Here is a 13,086-nt window from a genome sequence, read left to right on the forward strand (position 1 = left end):
TCCGTCTTGCTTCCTGCAAGACTTGGCCTTCTGTTCCCTTTGATCTCTCCCTCTTCTCTGCCTTCTCCCTCTCAGCCTTTGAACGTGCTCAGTTCTCCCTACTGCCCATCTCCTGGAACTACCCCAGCATTGCCATCCGTGTTCAGAAGCATAGAAATTCCTGCCCGCCCACACATCCTCAGCATCCACTCTCTGCAGAACTCATTGTGATCAGACTTGTAGCCCTCCTGCTCAAGTGGAGCTATTCCTCTGAAAGTGGGCAATACCTTACAAGTTATAAGACGTGGTAGTCTGTGAGACCTTACCCCTTAAACTGTGCTGTCAGTTGACTCTTAACCACCCCTTCCTTTCAAAGTTGTGGTTTTTTAAATATTGAGTAGGTACAAAAGGAATATGAAATATATGTAAAACATAAAGAATATTGATCAGTGGAACATCCATTTGTCTCTCGGGGTGCATGCTGGGCAAATTACTCACTTTTATCTTCGACTTCAGCTATGCCTGATCAGCTGAGTTTTTGTCTCCCAAGTTTCTATCTCCGTTATTATGTTTTTTCTTTTTTTATTAGCATATTCATTAATATAAATCATAATCATTCTTTATGCCCCTTACCTGACCAATCACTTCCCAAGCCCCCTCCCTCCCCCCATCTCTAGTATCCTTATGTTTGTTCTCTCCTTCTGAAAGTTCAACGTAATGTTGTGGTTCTTTCTGTCTGTCTTTCTGTCTGTCTGTCTTTGTCTGTCTTTCTATCTGTCTTTCTGTCTGCCATTCTGCCTCCCTCTCTCCCTCCCTCCCTTCTACCCAGTTATGAGCGAGGACATGTGGTATTTCTCTTTCTGTGCCTGGCTTATTTCACTTAACATAATTTTTGCTAGGCTCATCCATGCTGCTGTAAATGGCAGAATTTCATTCTTTTTTATAGCTGAGTAGTATTCCATTGTGTATATATACCACATTTTCCTTATCTAGTCGTCCATTGATGGACATTATGTTTTTCAATTATAGAAGTTCTATTTGACTCTTTTTCAGATCTGTTTGGCCGTTATTGATAATATCTTACTTCCTCTCCACTCAGATTTTACAATCCCCTCTTTTACTTCTGTAAGCAAATTTAGTCGTCCATTGATGGACATTATGTTTTTCAATTATAGAAGTTCTATTTGACTCTTTTTCAGATCTGTTTGGCCGTTATTGATAATATCTTACTTCCTCTCCACTCAGATTTTACAATCCCCTCTTTTACTTCTGTAAGCAAATTGAACATAATTTATAGCATGCTTCTGATCATTTCAACACCCAAAGTCTTTATGGCCTTTTTCTACCTTGGGTGTGGGTTTTTGCTGGCTCATGTTGCTTAGTTCCCTGGTGTGTTTTGTGATTATTGCCTGTGAACTCCTATTCCTTGGAACTTCATCTGTGGGAATACCGTGAGGCCAAGAGTGAAGGCAGTTTTCCCTCAATAGGATTCGTTTCCTTCTGCCAGGCATCTTGTGGCGCTATCAGCTTGGGATGGTTATAATTAAATTCTCTGCTTGATGTTTTGGTACTGTCTAAGTTTTATGACTTTTGGCTACACATTACTTAAGGGCTGACTTGTGGCTACAAATCCCTACTAGGAGATGGTGGTAGAGAGAGTTTTCCTCTCTTGCTCAGCACCTATAATCTAGACAGGTGGTTATTTCCCATTCGTCCTTCCCTGAGCTGTAGCACTTGGGAGGTTTCCAGTTTGACTCCCCATCTTGGGTAGGCCCAGGGCTTCACGTCCTATCTTCTGTACCCCAAGAGGCCATGAAAATCAGTCCTGTGGGTACCCTGAAGGTGAAAGCCAGTATGTTCCTCTTGCTCTCTGCATTCCTGTTTGCCAGTAGTTTTTGGCTTCTCAGTATGTTTTCCTCCCTTGCAGGCTCATTAATGCATTTAAAAAAAATTCTTCTGTTGTATCTAGCGTTTTTAGTTGTTTTCAGCAGAAATCTCATTATGGCATCTAGACTATCAGATTTCCAGATACCTGTCCCTCTTTTTTTTAAAACTTAACTTTCCCTGTAGCTTCCGAGATCTAAATTTCCTGTTCCTCCTACCTCTCTCGCTTCTTTTCTGCTTCCTCCTGCCCTCTAAACGTGGTTTTCTAGAAAAATCTGTCCTCCTCCTCCTCCTTCCTGCTCTATACTACCCCTCAGCAGTCTTTCTCACTGTCATGTCTACCAGCATTGCCTTTCTGAGCATGACTTCCAAATCTATAGTTTCATATTTCCCCATAGCTGCTATATGATTTCACGTGACACCTAAACCTTTGTTTAAAATGAGTCTTTCATATTTCCCAAAATCCTTCTCCTTTGTGTTCCTGGTTATTTTTAATGGTGTCATCCTCTTCCTCTTCATTCTCATGTGAAATCAAGGCCATTGGACCTGTTTCTTAATGTTGACCAAGTCCAGGGGATTTTTCATCTCCTCTCTTCAGAACTGCTCGAATGGTGCTTTAACTGGTCTTCCTATGTCCATCTTTCTCCTATCCACTCCTACATGTGTCTTCTGTCAGATTAATCTCCCTGGAATACAGACCAGATTATCTCATTACTTTGCCTCCAAAACTTCAGCACCTTATCCACCTCTGTCACTGTAAACATAAAGCTCGCTCTTTCACAGTGGGACCCTGCCTCTCTCCAGCTTTTGTTACCCTCCTCCTACCTGGTAGGAGACCACGGTGTTTGCCAATGGCCGTATACTCTCTGAGTTTGGCTACCATTTGTCCCTTTTTGTTGCTATCGAGTCCAAAGTCGTCTTTTCCTTCTAGGATGGCTCAAATGCCATCAAATCTTTACCTCTTCACTGTTTTCCTCTTTGGCCAGCAACAGCGGGTCATGGCCTCCTCACCCCCAACACTCTGACTTTGCTTCCATGGTCACGTCTCCTCCTTTGACTCTGTTCTCCTTCCCTCTTCCACCTGTAAGGACACTTAGGACTAGATGAGGCATACCCAGGTCATCAGGGCAATCTCCCCATCATAAGGTCAGCTGATTAGCAATCTTAAATCCATCTACAGCCTGAATTCCTCTTTGCCATGTGTGGTAGCATAACACAGGTTTCAGGGATTAGACATGGACATCTTTGGGAGGCAATTATGCTGCCTACCAGGCCAACCCAGAATGTTTTCTAATTGTTTGGTTTTTCCCAACCCAATAGGTGAAAATGTAGATTCATAGTTTTATTTTGTATTTAACTTATTTAAGTGGATTTGAATATCTTTTGGTTTGTATTTCCATTTCTGCATTCTCTGGATCTTCTGTTTGTTTTTCTTTTGAGTTTTTGTTCTTTTTCTTGTTACTTGTAGCTACTCTTAATGTAATAGCTATAACGACTTGTATTATATTTTTCCCATATGTCTTTTAACTTTACATATGGTGGGTTTTGCTATGGAGAATTTTTTTTATATTTATTTGGTAGAATTTATTGTCTGTGTGTCTGTCTGTCTGTCTGGGGTCTCTAAGACCACCCCCAGGTGCAGTGATTCACTAGGAGGACTCACAGGACTCAACCTAAGGTTGTACTCACAGGTATGATTTATTACAGCGAAAGGATACAAAGCAAAACCACCAAAGGGAAAGGCACATGGGGAGAAGTTTGGGGGAAACCAGGAACAAGCTTCCAGAGTTCTTTTCCAGTGGAGTCATACAGGATGCACTTAATTCTTTCAGCAATGAGTTGTGACACATGTTTGCTATGTTGCCAACCAGAAATGCTCATTAGAGACTCAGTGTCTAGGGTTTTTACTGGGAGCTAGTCACGTAGGCACCCACTGCATAACAGATACCAAATTCCACACTCCCAGGAGGAAAGCATGACTTCAGCATAAGCTGTTTTATTTATAAAAAAACAGGTCAGGCACAGTAAGCCACTCTTACCAGCTAGGGAATGATGGGAACTGTCCTGAAATCCAGATTCCCAGGTGCCAGCCAAGGACCAACAATGTAAGCAGACCTTTCTAAGGAGAGCAGTCTCCAGCCTACTATGTTAACTCTTTTCTTTTATAGCTTCTGGGTTTTGTATCCTAGTTAGGAAGGACTTCCCCACTCAGAGTTATAAAGGAATTATCTCATGTTCCTCTAAATGAGATAAAATTTAAATATCTGATCAATTTGGAATTTATTCAGAGTTAAAGTGAAAGGTATGGATCCAACTCTTTCTTCCTCTGTTGTTGCAACATCATTTGGTGACTAGTTCATTGATTTGAAATAACCACCTTTATCTCACACTAAATTCCTCTGTGTATTTAGTTTTATTTCTAAGTGTTTCTCTTCTTTTCTCGATCGTTCTAGTCATGCACCAGTAATGCTCTTAACTATTGAAGCTTTCTAAGATGTTGCAATGTCTGGTAGGACAAGCCTCCCCTTGTTCCTCTTCTTTTTCATTTCTTTCCTCCCTGCTTTTGCTCAGGCATTTATAGAATGCTTGCATTGTGGCCAGGCTCAGGGATCTAGAGCACATACCCACTTCCTGTTCCCAAGGATTGCCATTTTCCTGGGTGATGTGGACAAACAGATGCATACAATACAGTGGTGCACAGGATGTCACGGGAGCATAAAGGAAGACTTCCTAGAGGAAACAAATGCTGAAAGATGAGTAGGAGCATTTGCCAGGCAGAAGCAGACATGCCACACTGAAGGAACAGTCTGTGCAAGTGTGTAGAGGCCAGACAGACTGGAAGAGCACATGGTTTGGAGTTGGGGAGCACAGTGAGCATGTGGGAGAGTGAGTGAGTGAGAGACAGTGCTGGAGGGGAAGGCTTGGGCCAAACTTGCAGAGCCTAATGTACCCTGCCAAGAAGTTGTGCTATTTATCTGAAGGTCAGAAGAGTCACTTTGAAGTTTTAAACGGGAATGTGACATGATTAGATTTCTATTTCAAAAAGATCACTTGGGCTGCAATGTGCAGAGTGGGTGGAGGGGGCAGGAGTGGAGAAGAGGAGACCATTTCTGGGGATTTTTATTAGTCACGTTGATCTGTGTCGGTCTGCTCGAAGTGGGACAGTGAAGGATAGGAGAGAATGGATTTGAGAGAGATCTAGACAGTATGATCAGTAGAATTTGGTGACTGACTGAATATGGTCGTGGTGGGGATGGGATGATAGACAGGGGAGGACCCAGCCTGGGTGACCAGGCCGACAGTAGGGCCAGTGGTTGAGATGGGGAATATAGGAGGAGAGTCAGGAGGAGGTGGTGAGTTCCACTTTGGATAGGCTGAGTCGCAGGTATTTGTGGGACAACCAGTTACAGGCACCTAGGAAGCAGGTGATGACATAGACCCAGAGCTCTGGCCCAGGGAAAGGTTTATTTGGTAGGCCTGGATGTGATCATTGGCATTTTAACAGGTGTGACCAAAATTGCCAGGTTGAGGGGCCGGCCCGGTGGCGCACTGGATAGTGCACCGCTTGGGAAGCGCGGCGACGCTCCCGCCCGAGGGTTCGGATCCCACATACAGACCGGTTCCCGCTCACTGGCTGAGCGAGGCGCGGGGGCAGCACCGAGGGTTGCAGTCCTGTTGCCGGTCCCCGGTCCGGTACGGGGGCAACACTGAGGGTTGCGATCCGTTGCCGGACACGGAAAAAGACAAAAAGACAAAAAAAAAAAAAAAAAAAAAAAATTGCCAGGTTGAGAGAATTACAGTGAGAAGAGGTGCTGAGGATGAGCCCTGCGAAATGTCAGCCTCAAATGATTATGATTGTGGACAAGTTGTAAAGAATGCTCTTTTTACAGAATGGTTTCAAATGACATTTCAAATGTACTTTTGTGGTCCTTTCCTGAACAAGGAAATATGTACATTTATGTATGAAGGTAACCATGACCCAGGAATATTAAGCCATTTTCCCCAGGGTTACAGATTCAGTCAATGGTAGAAACAGGATTAGGCAAATTATTTACGCAAAAGGAAGTATAAGTGGTAATTTATGTGCTAGCTGCTTTTGACCTATGAAACTTTTGTCAGGTTTTTGGAATAACTGCGTCAAAACTAATTGAAGTGAACTTACCGTGTCAAGCCGTGTGAAACACTTACATTGAAAGCATTATCTAGCATTAAGGTGTTAGAATTATAAACTTTGCCAAATTTTAGTTCCTCCTATGTTTCTTTAAAATTTTAAGCTTTCTCCCCCAACTTTAATGGAAGCAGTTTTTCATATATGAAGAGGTCTTGTTTCTAAAGTGTAACCTAAAAGGTGAGAGTGAAGTAATTTTACATTGCCACACCCTTAAATGGTAGATGGAAGCTTTTAAAAAGGTAAATATCCTCCATTTCAGAAATCAAATTAGAAAAAAAAAAGTTCACTTACATTCCTGTTCAAACATCGCAAAGTTCATCAGAAAAGAAGCGGTTGGTGAGTGACCCTGCAGTCTTAAGGTTAGGTATTCGGAGATGTAGGTTTCTTTGCTACATTCAAAGGGACTGATCTTTCTGAAAATCGCATCCATTGATGACTGTGCCATTGTGGGTGCATCTGAAAGCACTTTTTAAATGTCCATAGCTCATCAATTTATCCCCCTGAATACTATGAAAATTATTTGCTTCTGTAAATATCTTCCATTTGAAGTGGTACTGCATTTTTCCAATGTGGCTTTCCAACACCCAGTTCTGAGACACCACACGGCATGTCTTCAGGGAACAGGCTTTCTGTGAAGGGGCTTCACAAGATGGAGCGCTCCTGAGCCCTCGACAGTGCTCCCTCCTCGTACAAAACTCAGGAATCGCTCAACGTTGGTAGATTCTGCTATGTAACCACAAAAATTCAATATAGATGTACTAAGCAAATCAGTGCATCTTTATATAGGTGCCATTTAAAAATAATGACTAATTAAGTGAAAGCTAAAATCTGTCATCATTTCGGAGTTTTCCCCCACAGGACACAACAGCGATAAATGTAGCTAAATTAAAATGACAAGTTATATTCTCTGTGCAGAGCTGTTTTTATCCCTAGTGTGAAATCAAAGATTTTCATCTCAACTTTGTCCTTTAACATTTTTCAGATGTTACATTGTGCTATTTTTAATCCAGAAAAAAATGCACATGGTTGCTTTTTTAAGTCTCCATGCATGGTATCTCTTGACTAATAGGGGTCTGAATTGATGAAATGCCCAAATACTAATACAGAGCAAAATAAAGGAAGACCCACTCACTTGAGGAAGCCAGGGGTGGGCATTTAAGAATGTATATTTTCTGATGTCAGTTTCCTGGTTTCGATATTGTACTCCAGTTATACAAGATGTTAACATAGGGAGAGTCTGGCTGAAGATTCACTTCCTGTGAATCTATAATTATTTCAAAATAACTTTTTTTTAAAAAGTAAGCCATTTCCCCAAATAGCTTGACCTCATAGCACCCTAGGCTAGATTCCTAAGTGTTCTGGTGTATTCCATATGGCCCTTCTAGGATCAGGGAAGTAGGGAAGTCACCCCCTAGAGATTCTGTTTCAGAAGGATGAGATGGGGCACAGGCATCAATTGGCATCTTGAAAAAGCAGCCCACCCCAGTCCATCCCACCCCTACTCAGAGGCAGAGCCCTGAATAAGGATCATGCCCCAGAAGAAAACCTTGTAGGGCTTATTGAAGCATCAACTGAAAGCTAACACTTGGCAAAACACCATCTCTGTCTAAGGCTTTGCTAAATTAGGGCTGAATCATTCTCGAGTTTTCATAGGCAAGAAAAGAAATCAGTGCTTGGACAGGCTATGGAGTGGACCCATTTAGCAAACAAGACTCCCTGCTTAATGAAGAGTATGCTGGACTGGGAAATACTCTAGAAACATGTGACTTTGATATAGTCCCATTTGTTTATTTTTCCTTTGGTTGCCCGTGCTTTTGGGGTCATATTCATGAAGTCTGTGCCCAGCCCTATTTGCTGAAGGGTTTCTCCTATGTTTTCTTTAATAAGTTTTATTGTTTCGGGGTGTATATTTAAATCCTTAATCCATTTTGAGTTGATTTTAGTACAAGGTGAGAGATATGGGTCTAGTTTCAATCTCCTGCAAATGGATAACCAGTTATCCCAGCACCCTTTGCTGAAGAGAGAGTCCCGACCCCAGTGAATAGACTTGATGCCTTTGTCGAAGATCAAATGGCAGTAAGTGCGTGGGTTGATTTCAGGGTGCTCTATTCTATTCCATTGATCAGAGTCTCTGTTATTATACCAATACCATGCTGTTTTGGTTATTATAGCTTTGTAGTATAGTTTAAAGTCAGGTAGAGTAATACCTCCAGCTTTATTTTTTTTGCTCAGCGTTGCTTTGGCTATTCGTGGTCTTTTGTTATTCCAGATAAATAACTGTATAGTTCTTTCCATTTCTGTGAGAAATGTCATAGGAATTTTGATGGGGATTGCATTAAATTTGTATATCACTTTGGGGGGTGGGGAAGAAGATATAACAACTATACTTCCATGAAGTTGTTACAACAAGCAAACGGAAAGGACATTCTTGGGGGGGAGGGGAGAGAGGGAGGAGGGAGGGAGGTGTCGGTGACGGGCCATAATAATCATATACAGTGTATATTGACAAAAAAAAAAAAAAAAAAAGAAACATGTGACTTTGATTTCCCAAATTTAGGGTCAAAATAGACCCAAGGTTATATTTCAGAATAATTTTTGAAAATTATGTCAACCCATTAATAAATTACGAAAAACTCAAGGCCTTAAAAAAATGCATCATCTGGAAGAGAAAATAAATGACAGCTAAAAGCCTCAAAACATGTAACTCATTAACTTTAGGTTTTAACAATTTTCAGACAGGAGCTTTAATTAGGCTTGTGACAAGCTACCACTTGTAGGGAATTTTATACTTTTTCATAATAAGGTACAGATGAATAGGTTTTGTTATCCTTGCTTTAATGCTTAGTAATTTTGTTTTTTGTAGTAATCCATCTTTATGTTATTCTACTGCGAGCTTGTATTTTAAAATTCTTGCTTTGTTCTCTTATCTGAATCTTAAAGGAAAAATGAAAATATCTGGAAAGTCCTGGTACATTCAACTTAAGAAAATGTCAACATTGGTTTTTTTAGAACACTTGCTTTTAGTCGAGCCAAGTTGTTTATGGAAAACTTAGTTTTTAAAGAAAAACAAAACGTAAACACTAACCAGTAATGCTTTTTAAAAAATGTTTTTGTGTAATTGTAAGCTAATTTATTTGGATGGTGAAAATATTGGTTTAAGTACCTGGTCTTTTCCAACCTAAGATCCAATGCAGTATTACATTGTTGCTATGTATTTCATGATGAGAAATATTTGGCTGTTATTTGATTCATAAATTTTCCTAAAATATTTGGGATCCAAGCCTGGCTCTTAGCATCAAGAGTAAAGTGGGAGCTGTTGCTGTCACTGAGTTCTCCTAGGCATTTTCTGGGAGAAAAGATGCCAGTTCATTGACTGATCCTGGACATTATTCATAATGTGCAGTGTCATTGTAGAAGTGATTACCTGAGAAAAGCCACCTGATATAGAACTACCATGAGAATATTGTTGCATTCCCATACTCATGGCAAAACAACTTATGTTGCTTATATTTGAGTTCTCTTAAATCAGATTGAGGAAATTATGGAGATAATTTTGGTTTGGGCTATGTAGCTTTTTGTCTTCTGATAACAATTTTGTAAACTTATGTTACACTTATCACTAATTTTTACATAAAATACAAGAGAATACTTGGAGCAAAAAAAGAAGGTGCTTTAATATTAATGATTAAGAAATAGTAATTTATGTTGCAAATGCTGCTGGCAAGTTCAAGAAGTTAAAGATAGCATTACTAGACGTGATGATTTTTATGGAGAGAAAGCTTTATCTGGGCCTTTGATTTAGGATTTTTTTCTAAGGCTACCATATTCACTTGAGCTTCATGGGAAAGACACGAATAACTGAAAACAAACGAATGAACAAAAGCCATTTTGAGGTCAGGAACTTATTTCAAGAAAGCGGATTCTAGGTTTTTTTCTAAAGTCAGTGACATTATAGCCTTATGTCTGAAAGCATCTGCCACCTACAACTAGTCGACAGCGCAGCATTCAGCAATATTGAGTATTTACCTGTACCAGATAGTGACTAGTGTAGTATCACATGTTCAAAGCAGTGATGTATCACCAAGGTAATGGTTAGGTATGTTCCATAGACTGCTTATGGCTAAAGAAGTGCACAAACATTTTAGTGCTATTTTCACAAGTCCCTCTGTCTTTGCATTAAACTTGAGTTAACAGGAATCACTTATCTTCCCCAGTGGTACTGAATAATTAAGCATTGCTGTGGATTCAGTGTCAGGCTAGAGCCTCGGTGAATGGCTTAGCTGGATCAGTGTTACCACTAATGCACGGCTGGAGCGCTGTCCGTCACGGAATGAAAACACAGCACTCAGGCCTAGTGCTGTCAGAGTTGAGACCTGCTGAGGATGCTGCATGCTCGGGAAAGTTTGAGAAGACAAACTGGAGAGCATGTTCTTGATCAGTTTTAACCTTCAACCTTTTGCCATTCAAATACAGAAAAGTGTTGCTGAATGTCTCTAATGTAGAGGAGGGAACACTGGTATTCAAAGCAATAGGCTGATAATAGAGGAAAATGGGTGAGGAGGGAGATACCTAGAAGAAAAGTGCCCAGACACAGCACCTCCAGAGATGGCAGCTGTTGCAGGGGCTGTTTGGGCTTCACGTTTTCATTGTCAACAGGTACGTCCTCTGCCTACCATAGACCAGGCGCTGTTTTAGTTACTGGGAATAGAGGATATGAACAAAGCAAATGTCTGCCTTCATGGAGCCCAGATTCTAGGGGAGAAGACAGTGGAGGTCCAGCAGTAAACAAGCACATATATAATATGTCAAATGGTCATGAGTGATGGGGGAAATAAAACAGGGAGGACTTACTGGTTAAACTTACATTCGATCAAAGAGACAGGAGAAGTAAGAGGAAGCCATGAGGGAAAGGGATTCCTGACAGATGGAATAGCAGGTGCAAAGGCCCTGAGACTAGCATGTGCTTGGTGTTTTACGGAATGGCACAGGAGGCCAGTGTGGCTGGAGTGGAGTGAGTGAGGCTGAGAGCAGAGACATGGCCAGGGAGGTGGCCGGATGGCAAACAGCCACGAACTTTTACTCAAGCGAGATAGAAAGCCACAGGAGGATTTGGGGCAAAGGAATGACTTGATCTGACTTACGTTGTGACATTGTTACTCTGACTTTAGAAGCATAAAGATGAAAGCAGGGCAGCAGCTAGGAGGTTCTCGTAATAAGCCAAGTAAAAGATGTTGAAGACTTGGACCAGGGTGGTAGCCTGAGGTAACAGGGATGGCTCCAAGATTTTCGGCTCAGACAACTAGGACAGGGCTATCATTTACTGAAGTGGGGAGACTGGAAACAGCAGGGTTGGTCAGGGGGAATAAAGGGTTTGGCTTTGGATGTGTTAACTTCACAGTTCTCCAGATACCTCTTAGGCAGTCTGTGGGGTTGTAGAACAGCACTTGGATAGCCAAGTTGCGTTCACAGGGGGTGCTGGAGAGCAACAGATATTTAGTAGTCACTGGAATGTGGGTGATATTTGAAGCCATAAAATTCATCAGTAGCACCTCAAGAGTGAGCATGGGTAGAGAAGAGATGAGAGGTCTGAGTCTTGTCGTTTCATGGAGACCAGGGCATTGATTCAGAATTCACAGAGAACAGCTAATTAAGAGTTTTCCTAATGCCCTTTCTTTTTTCAAATAGATGAATGTGGCATTGTTCCCTTTTAAAACAGGTGCACGTTTAATAATCATTCCTGAATTATCTCTCTTCTTTTTCTTTAGTGCCTTTTACCCGATTGATTGCTAATATTTAAAATTGATGGGCATTTTTTGGCCTGAAAATGTGTGTGTGTATGTGTGTGTGTGTGGCACCATTTTAAAAAATTAAGAGATGTTATAGCCAAAGAAAATTGAGCTTTGAGGTTTCAAAAGTTTTACTCAGTACAGAAGTTAATGTAAGTCTGAACTTTTCCACTGTTGTTTCTTCGTTATAAGTCTTGGTTTTGGCTGTCATTTCATGGCTGGCAAATCTGGTGAAATTTATTTTCTAAGAAATCAAACAATGTGCTATTAGTAGACAGCTTTTTTGCACTGGACTTTATTTTATTTTATTTTATTTGCCTTTTCTAGCCATTATTTGCATTTTTAAATGAAGAAAAGTTTAACTTGGATGGATGGATGGTTTATAATCCAGTTGAAGAATACAGAAGACAGGTAAGTCAGTAGATACTGCTGTCTGGTATGTGGTAAATTTCAAATATGCATAGTGACAGTATGTCATTGGTCATGCCTCTAAGAATCAACAACCTTCCTAAATATCTTTTTAATGGCAGTGGTATTACCTACATCTTGTGTAATGTAGCTCATTCCATCTATCTATCTATCACTGTGTAACTTAGAAGCTCATTCCAAAGCCATATTCAAGCTGCTTTGAAGGCTGGATGGCTAAATTCTAATTCCTTCAGTTTTGTGTTGTTTATGAAATGAATCAAATACTTGGGGTCTAGAAAAGTCAAACTTCTTATACCATACTTTTTAGGAGTTGAGGTTGCTATTTGTTTATTTGGGAGCTTACCTATTACTGGCAGTTAGATTTAAATTATATTCATTCTGGTTTGCAGATTCAAATGAATTAGAAATGTTTTCCCGTAATGATATCTTCTCCAAGAAAACTTTGATGAGCGTCTATTATAATTGCCTTTACTGCTATTTTATGTAAACTTCACTTACATGCATATTTATTTGCTATAATAAAGGCAAAAGGCTTGGTATAATATTGCTTGTTCAGGGACAAAGGTCTCTTGTAGCATTTTTGTGAAGAAGATCCTATTATGTAACAAGAGCCACAATTTGATCTCTGGTATAACCAAATCTATAGGAGATCTAGGAGTTTTGTGATGGAATTTTTTATAATTGTTCCACAAAGCTCTTAATTAGGAAATTTTGTTGAATGAACTTTGACAATCAAATCAAGCCCAGTTGCTTTATATGAAAAGGTAGTGAAAGTAAAGTAAAATTGCAGAATCCTAAACTTGAGAAGAACCTTCTTGCCACCACCTCCACCACCAA

The 13,086-nt window shown here is 40.4% G+C and overlaps 1 protein-coding gene across 1 annotated transcript in view; it reads left to right on the plus strand.

Moving 5' to 3' along the window:
- The window catches only part of MTM1 (myotubularin 1), an 84,501-nt gene that overhangs the window by 39,161 nt on the left and 32,254 nt on the right, over positions 1 to 13,086 (plus strand). The window contains exon 6 of the mRNA XM_008589267.1: positions 12,148 to 12,231. Within this exon, the coding sequence (XP_008587489.1) occupies positions 12,148 to 12,231 (84 nt within the window). The remainder of the gene's footprint in view (positions 1 to 12,147; positions 12,232 to 13,086) is intronic.

Source organism: Galeopterus variegatus, unplaced genomic scaffold (genome assembly GCF_000696425.1).
Source record: "Galeopterus variegatus unplaced genomic scaffold, G_variegatus-3.0.2 Scaffold5336, whole genome shotgun sequence".
In the NCBI taxonomy this organism is placed as follows: Eukaryota; Metazoa; Chordata; class Mammalia; order Dermoptera; family Cynocephalidae; genus Galeopterus; species Galeopterus variegatus.